The sequence below is a fragment of the Alosa pseudoharengus genome, unplaced genomic scaffold, assembly GCF_046254945.1.
Source record: "Alosa pseudoharengus isolate Yale_2024_CS ecotype anadromous, Long Island Sound unplaced genomic scaffold, YU_APseudo_1.1 YU_APseudo_1.1_scf_12, whole genome shotgun sequence".
Taxonomy (NCBI): domain Eukaryota; kingdom Metazoa; phylum Chordata; class Actinopteri; order Clupeiformes; family Clupeidae; genus Alosa; species Alosa pseudoharengus.
Window position 1 is genome coordinate 4,477,697 of NW_027468587.1, and position 8,967 is coordinate 4,486,663.

General features: G+C 37.4%; 1 protein-coding gene across 1 annotated transcript in view; it reads left to right on the forward strand.

Annotated features, from left to right (window-relative positions):
- The first annotated feature begins 6,124 nt into the window (after positions 1-6,124).
- abcb4 (ATP-binding cassette, sub-family B (MDR/TAP), member 4) overlaps positions 6,125-8,967 on the forward strand; it is a 24,029-nt gene continuing 21,186 nt past the window's right edge. The window contains exons 1-5 of the mRNA XM_076279828.1: positions 6,125-6,672; positions 7,015-7,069; positions 7,557-7,722; positions 8,126-8,171; positions 8,826-8,967. The exon at positions 8,826-8,967 is cut by the window's right edge and continues 50 nt beyond it. Coding sequence (XP_076135943.1) covers positions 6,602-6,672; positions 7,015-7,069; positions 7,557-7,722; positions 8,126-8,171; positions 8,826-8,967 — 480 coding nt within the window. The 5' untranslated portion in view covers positions 6,125-6,601. The remainder of the gene's footprint in view (positions 6,673-7,014; positions 7,070-7,556; positions 7,723-8,125; positions 8,172-8,825) is intronic.

Genomic DNA, 8,967 nt, shown 5'->3' on the forward strand with positions numbered 1-8,967 from the left:
ATCATTTAACTATATAAACTATCCACCTATTTAACTGTTCAGTCATTCCAACTATATTAAACCTCATCTACCTAGCAACCAATATAGTTTGTTTTTACTCTGTATGATATTTTACATCATATTTTTTGCATTTTCATGCACTGTATTTCCTTCAGGAAATGCTTTTCTAGTTCTTATTATTCGTCTTCTTCTAACGCAGTTAATGCAGCTTCAACCGTTTAACGTAGAAACTTCATTCAAACTATGTTGCGTAGGTCTTACTTAGGACATGTGGGCTTTGTATTTTTCAGCTTTGTAACTTTTATACTTTTTAAACTATTAATTAAAAACTACTCAAAATGTTCCCATAGACTTAACATGGGCTGATGACATCGCAATGGACTAATTAACTTGATTTGCACCTGTATCATCTTCCAGCTGCTCATCTAGGCCCCATCAAAGAATCAGTTCAACTGATTGCACCTGTATCAACTGCTTTCTACTGAACTAGACCAACTCTCTCTGTGTTTCTCCATTCTACAAGGATATAAGACACATTTCATCCAACTTTCTATCCATTCATCCTCTTCAAACCATTCACTCATCCACCCATTAAACTATCCATCAACATCCATTCAACTTTCTGTCTATCAACATCCATTACACTATCTACATTTAACTTTTAAACTATATACTCTGTCTCAGGCTTTAAGCATACAATATGGCTCTATTAAGACTGCCGTTAAGCAATTTGAATCCTAGGCCAGGTGGCCAGGCCACCTGCACCCTATCAGTTTCTCAGGCTAACCTTTTACACTATCCACCTATTTGACTGTTCAGTCAGTCCAACTATATTAAACCTCATCTACCTAGTTCAGTCATTCCAACTATATTAAACCTCATCTACCTAGTAAATAATTTAACCTTTTACACTATCCACCTATTTAACCGTTCAGTCATTCCAACTATATTAAACCTCATCTACCTAGTTCAGTCATTCCAACTATATTAAACCTCATCTACCTAGCAAATAATTTAACCATTTAAACTATCCACCTATTTAACTGTCCAGTCATTCCAACTATATTAAACTTTGTCTACCTAGCAAATAATTTAACCTTTTAAACTATCCACCTATTTAACTGTTCAGTCATTCCAACTATATTAAACCTCATCTACCTAGTTCTAGTTCAGTCATTCCAACTATATTAAACCTCATCTACCTAGTTCAGTCATTTGAACTATATTAAACCTCATCATGTTGGTTGCCAATTAGCACATCATCTGTTTCAACAATATATTTCACACCATATGTTTTGCATTTTCATGCACTGGTAATTCCCTGGAATTGCGTTTTCTAGTTATTATTATAACCTTTTTTTCTTTTTACCTTTTCAAGAATTAATGCGACTCTAACCGCTTAACGTACAGACATGTTGAAATAACCGTTGTGTAGGTCTGGAGTTGGACAACAAAGTAACTTTTTCAGATTTTCTTAAAAGTTTATACTTTTTGAGAAATAGGGGATTAAAAATGGTAAAAAGCTAATTTTCCCCCCATAGACTTGAATGGCTGTGATGTCATAATGGCCTATAAAGCCAGCTGCGCTCGTTAAGCTCCCAGAGTAGTTCCCGGGCTAATTAGAACACTGGCACAGGTGTCACCTGTGAATTTAACCAGAGACTTTCTAATAAGGAGACACAGCACTCAAAAAATACTCCATAGAAATGCATGGGGCTAGTTTGTCACGCCAACATGGCCGTTGTCTACACATATCCCACCCCTTCCTCGGCAAAACGTCGACATGTGAATACATTGAGCCAATCATGTGGTGTGATGTGAATACATTGAGCCAATCATATGGTGTGTTGTGAAGACATCGTGCCAATCATGTGTTGTGATCTCGCCGCTGGAGCAAGATTGGTGTCGTGAAGCCTTGGGCACGCGCAGTTCGACCCAAAGACTATGCCCGATGAGTGCCCATAAAACGTTGGTATATGGCCGCCGAGTGGAGGGACTTGCCTAAAAGGACTTTGATTTAACTGTCTCAGCTTCTAATGCATACAATCTGGCGCTCCCTAAAACTACACATCCTGTTTAAGTGTTTCCCGTGTGTCAAAATAAGTCACAACCATATCTCATGCTTTGAGCATTATATCTCCAGAACGGTTTGACGCATATTCAAGTGTTTGTATGGACTCAAAGATGAAGTGAGTTGATGTTGGAGGTCAAAGGTCAAAGGTCAACTCAATGAACACTCTTGAGTGTGATATCTCAAGAATGCCTTGACATACATGCCTGAAATTTGGTATGAGTGTTTGTATGGACTCAAAGATGAAGTGAATTGATGTTGGAGGTCAAAGGTCAAATGTCAAGGTCAAAAACACCTTGAGTGTTATATCTCAAGAACGCCTTGACACACAAGGTATTTTGGTATGAGGGTTTGTATGAACTCAAAGATTAAGTGATTTAATGTTTTTTTTTTCAAGGAATTTCCCCACCAACATTAAGCCAGCAGATTTCTATCCACTATTGTAATTCCTCTGGCATTCCATTCTAGTTACAAAATAGTATTTTGTATTTTAAATACGTATTTTAAAAGCATGTATTAGAAATAGACCTACTGCCCATCATGGCAACATGGCAAAACTATGAAAATGACTTGATTTTACTTTCAATTCCTTTTACATTCTCCAAGGTATTAACATTAACATTTTTCATAACTCCATGTCGGACGTTTCTGTACATAAATGTGAGCACTGTGGCAGTAGTAATGCAATATTTAGAAAATGTAGGCTACTCTTGTACTCTTGATACTCAAGTACTTTTAAAAACAAGTACTTCAGTACTTTTACTTAAGTAGACATCTGACTGTTGTACTTTTACTTGTACTTGAGTAAAATTTAGCAAAGGGTATCTGTACTTTTACTCAAGTAATGAAGCTGTGTACTCTGTCCGCCTCTGGTAATAAACTGTATGACATCATTTAATTGCTGATGATGTCTTTTGATCTGACGCTGACTGAAGACAACAGAGTTTAATAGATAGATTGAAATGAAGAAAGAAGGACAGAAAGAAGGAAAAACTGCTGGAATGTTAGATTGTACTCTATGACACAATCTCAGGCTAAAAATACAGGCTCCCAACTCCAGCTCAAATATATTGTAGTAAGGGGGGTGGTGCTTTAATTTTGAAACGGGTTATCATGAGTTTGATAGCGTAAAGAAAAGTGACAGCTCATCTAAAAGGAAAGTTTCATAGTTTAAGGACCATGAGGCCATAAGCTCTTACGGTGTTGTTTTCCATGTTTATTTACGGTGTTGTTTTCCATGTTTATTCATATGTATACTGCGAAAGAAAACAAAATAAACGGTGAGAATACCATCAGTAAAAGTCTATGCCATATCAATACGGGGATCCTTACACAATCTGAAGCTAAAGTGGGTTGGATTTACAGGCATAGTTATCAGCTGGCTAAAATCATATCTACAAGAAAGGAGCTTCTTTGTTGCCATTGGAAACTGTACCTCAACACCAACGTCCTTGACCTGTGGTGTTCCCCAGGGGTCGATCTTAGGGACACTATTATTCAACCTCTATATGCTCCCACTTGGACAAATCATCCAAAATAACTTGATTTCATATCATAGCTATGCAGATTACACACAAATTTACTTAGCTCTGTCACCAAACGACTATGGTCCTCTTGAATCTATGTGTCAGTGTATAGAACAAATCAACACCTGGATGTCTCAAAATTTTCTTCAGCTGAACAAAGAAAAAACTGAAGTAATTATATTTGGTAAAAAGGAGGAAAGACTTAGGGTTGCCAGTCTCCTTGACACAAAAGGGTTGAAGGCAAAGGATACAGTTAAAAATCTTGGTGTATTAATTGACAGTGATCTAAATTTCAACAGCCACATGAAAGCGACAACTAAATCAGCTTTTTACCACCTCAAAAATATTGCCAGACTCAGAGGGCTGATGTCAAAATATGACTTAGAAAAACTCATTCATGCATTTATCTCCAGCAGGGTTGATTACTGCAATGGACTGTTCACAGGCCTTCCTAAAAAGACTATTAAACAGCTTCAGATGATACAAAATGCAGCAGCTAGGATTCTAACAAAAACTAAAAGAACTGACCACATTACTCCAATTCTTAAGTCCTTGCACTGGCTTCCAGTAAGTCACAGAATTGACTTTAAAGCTCTATTGCTTGTTTATAAATCAGTAAATGGAGCAGGACCTAAATACCTGTCAGACATGCTTCAGCAGTACACACCTTCGCGTCCTCTCAGGTCCCAGGTGAAAAACCTGCTAGTAAAACCTACTGTTAGAACTAAACATGGTGAAGCAGCTTTTAGCTGCTATGCGGCTCAGCTGTGGAATCAACTTTCGGATGACATCAAAAAGGCCCCAACTGAAGCCAGTTTTAAATCTAGACTTAAGACCAAACTGTTCTCAGATGCTTTCTGCTAACTGTGCCGAGTTACAAATTCTGAATCTGCCTTGATTATTATTCTACTTTATCTTTTATTACTTTTTTTTACTACTTTTGCCTTTGTTTTTTGCTTACTAATTATCCTTTATTTTTAAATTATTTTACCTTGTATTTTATGTTTTCTTTTTATTATGATCTTTACCTTTTAACTATTCTTTGACTATATTGCCTTTCTATGGTTTTTATTTGTTAATTATTTGGTTTTGTTTATGTAAAGCACATTGAATGACCTCTGTGTATGAAATGCGCTATATAAATAAACTTGACTTGACTTGACTTGACTAAAGCCATAGGCTCCCAACTCAACTGACTCCCAACACACACCATTAGTCTCTTCTTAAAGTCGGGGAAACATTATGTACATTTCTGTCATTTCCAATGACCCATTCAGGGGCCACACTGTGAATATCCAATTGAACAGGGTCTGTGTCTCAGAATGCTGAGTAATGTCACCTTTGCCAAACATGCTCTCATACCTTTTATTGCCTTTATGCAATAGTCATATCCTGCCGCTGGTGAACCTGTTGCTGAGCTAACCCTTTGAGGGCAGTGCTCCATGTGGTAACCATGTGGGCTACTTTCTGTTGGTATACCTCAATTTAGGAATCTTTGTCAATTATATGGGTTTCATGTTCCTTTCTTCAATTATTTTGAGATCAAGTTTTAAACTCATAGCTGTTTATTTAAAAACCCATAAAAACGGCAATGCTAATTATCTTTACACTTCTGCCATCAAACCCTTTCTCGTGTCTGGGATATAGTCATGTAGTCATACAGTATGTACCCAACAACATATGATGTATAGTCATATGTACCCAACAACATAGCCCAGGTGTTCCCTACTTTTATTGGCAGGTGACCCTAATTTGATGTTACAAAATGTTGGTGACCCCAATCATCCACAACATGACTGGAACATCTCATCTCTGCTCTAACATCCATTTGAAAGTGGTATATTTCCCCAACAATTTTCCCAAATGTCCTAACAAGCTAATTTGTTTGTTTGACTAACTCACCTGGTTGCTTTGCTACTTTGTTTGGAACATTGATCAAGCATTATTACCCATGATGATCTCATGATCAAGCATTATTACCCATGATGATCTCATGCGGGAAGTTTATTTTATAGCTATTGTAATGAAGGATATTTCTCACTTAAATTGGGGGTATCATAATTTTTTATGTCATTTGTTTGTGTGTAATGTACTGGTCAATTGTAAGATACCCAATATCTTAGCTGACCCCATTTAGATTTCAGGTGCATGTTACAGTGTTGTCATTACTCACCTAACCGTTTTCCTGTAGGCTACAAATAAATAATACACACACACACAGAGAGAGAGAGAGAGAGAAGAAACACACATGCTCACTTTTTTGCCTATTATGTGGCAGATCTATAACTATATATTTTTACAATGACATTAGATCATCTATACATGTTATTAAATTAGTAGGTTGAGTCTTGTCGGCTCCGTTTATAATGATATCAAAGAGAGGATGGATGACGAAGAGAGGGCTGTAAATGATGTAACAGGCACGCAACATAATAAATCTAGCTGCTTATAAACAGAGCAGGTCCTCCAGCGCTCCCTCTCAGACAGCACGGGGCCAGTGCGCGTGAGTTGCGCCATAGAGCAAAGACTGGTGGTCGCAAAAGGAAGGTCGTTCAAGTTATAGACTTACTGAGTGCTTTCGATTTGTATCTTTTATACATTTCTGTAACAACACCGTGGTTTGGGTGACCCGTCCAAGTATTCAACAAGAAAAGCCTTCTCTATTGTTACTACTCCTTAGGTTCAGGAAGAGGAGATTGTCTGTCACAGGTCCCCCGTTACTGACAAGCAAGTCTACTGTTACAGTACTGACATCCTGATCGGCAGAGCGCGGCATTGTTAGCACGTAAGCAAAACATTCATTTTCCCTACGCCTGCTGTGGTGAGGTGAGAAGAAATCTAAATAGTCAAGGATAAATAGACTAGACGTGAGAGTATTCTACCACTGAGCTGTGGAGAAGAACCATTCGTTTTCTGTGGGACTGAACAATCTTCTTGCATTTGACCACTGAAAGACAGACATTGTGAGAGCATTAGAATTGACGGGCAACATTCGAAGAACACCATGGGGAAAGATTCCGAAGAATACAAACTCAAGGGGAAAGTAAAAGGGGACCAAAATGGAGACATAGGAAGGTATTATCATTTCCATTTTTTCCATCCATAGGTCATCCCCACATAATTGTATTCTTTTGATATTGTATTTTTTGTCTTTTATTTTTGTTTGATTACGGGCGGATTGGTATTTTAGATAAGATAGCATTTAATGTTAATGTTTATTATTGTAATTGTAGGCTAAGTTGCTTTGTACAAAAGCATCTGCTAAGAAGGCTACCATAAACATAAATACAGACGGTGAAGTTTTTACGTTTGAGATAGCTACTGATGATAAGCCCTTCACTATAGTGCTAATTTACTATAGGACTAATTCACTATAGGACTATAGGACTAATTTACAGATATCCTGTTTTGTCACAGTGAGAAAAAAGAAGAGAAGCCAGAGAAGATGGAGATGGTTGGCTCCTTCGAGATAGTAAGTCAGAAAACACATCAACTAAATAGGCTATTACATACATTGTGTTGACCATATTGTCACAATATTACAACTACCTGAAGTGTTGATTCTTTAAGATTTCTTTAGTAAATCTACTGTTCTTCTTCAATATAGTCTATGTCTGTCTGACACTAATACTAGGCCCCCCCCCCCCCCCCCCACACACACACACACAAAAGAAAATACATTATGATTCTGGCAATCTCAGCTTTCATCTCTAGTAGCTTATTATTATTATTATTATTATTATTATTATTCATAGTGTTACCTCAAATGTAATACAACATTGTGCCTGCTGATATAAATATATATATTATATATATATATATATATGGTTATTATTTAATTATCACTTGTTTTCTTTTTTTTAATAATTTTATTATCTATAACTTTTGTATTATTATTCCCAATGTCTGTCACTCTCCCATTGTGTGTGTGTGTGTGTGTGTGTGTGTGTGTGTATTAGTTCCGTTTCGCCAACGGAGTGGACGTGCTGTTGATGATTGCGGCCACTATAATGGCGATGGTGAATGGAGCTATCCTTCCTCTCATGGTGATCGTGTTTGGGGACATGACAGACAGCTTTGTGGGTGACGCATTGTCAAACATAACAAACATCACCAGTGACCCTGGTGAGTCATCACTCTTTCTTTTGGTTTATTTATTTTCTTTTATTAAATATAAATACTACATAATTTGTTTTTAATACAATAGTGATTTTACCATTTCAGGAGGAATATTCATAAAAGAAGTATTCAAATTAGCACCCTCAGAGTGTCATGCCTAATAAGTGTAACCTACAGCCTCTCGGGGCTTAATGCTTAAGCAACTTGTTATGAATCAAGTGCAAGTGCATGTTTTTTCTGTCCTCAAAGGTGTTCCAGTTTGTTGCAGTTCCATGTCATATATAGTTAAAAAGTTGATTTTTTAATTTCCTGGTCTTTTTATTTGTATGAATGATTGATTTCAATGGATTTAAATGGATGAAGTTTGATATCACAGTTCTATTTTCTATTTTTAATTTTGTTTTAACAGATTTAGCACTTCCACCGGGGGAGACTCTAGGGGAACAGATGACCAGGTAACAATGCCTTTAGATTCTAAATATTGACAAAATTCACCATGTGTATTCTCTTACTATGTTCTCAGATGTGTTCAGACTTCACTCTCTCTCTGATTTGTTCAAAATTGATGCATTCAAGTTAACTCTGCAAAGTTGGCAGATTGTCAATTGCAGAGACCAATTGCAGAGACGTAGCTGCTTGTAGCCTGCCGCACCATTGGATAACTTACTGGCTATTAGGCTAATTTATTAACTGACACTGAAGGTTTGCTCCTTCAACCCAACTGTAAAATTAAGTTATTCTCAAGACTCACAAGCTTGTCACGGAGGCATAAAGACAGCCTGGACGAGAGGAAGAAATGTATCTATAAACACACATGGGGAAACTGAACAGTCCAACCAGTTTTATTAGCTATCGATCACACATGGGGAAACTGACCAGTCCAACCAGTTTTATTAGCTATCGATCACAGACGCAGAGTTGGAGGATAGCAACTAACTTGCTGCTGTGGGAGAGCCCATTAGAAGCAGCAGCTGAGCAAATGGACAGCAAGCATTGGGATTTATGAGGAAAATGGACCTAATTTCTATCAGGGCATCAGCAAGTTCAAATACTGTAGATGCACTGAATTTAATCCAGAGTGGCTGAATATGACTTTTTCTCTTTGACAGGCATGCAATATACTACAGCATCATGGGAGGTGCAGTTCTTATAGCCGCATACATGCAAGTGGCTTTCTGGACATTGGCAGCTGGTCGACAGGTGAAGAGACTACGAAAGAAGTTCTTCCATGCCATCATTCAGCAGGAGATT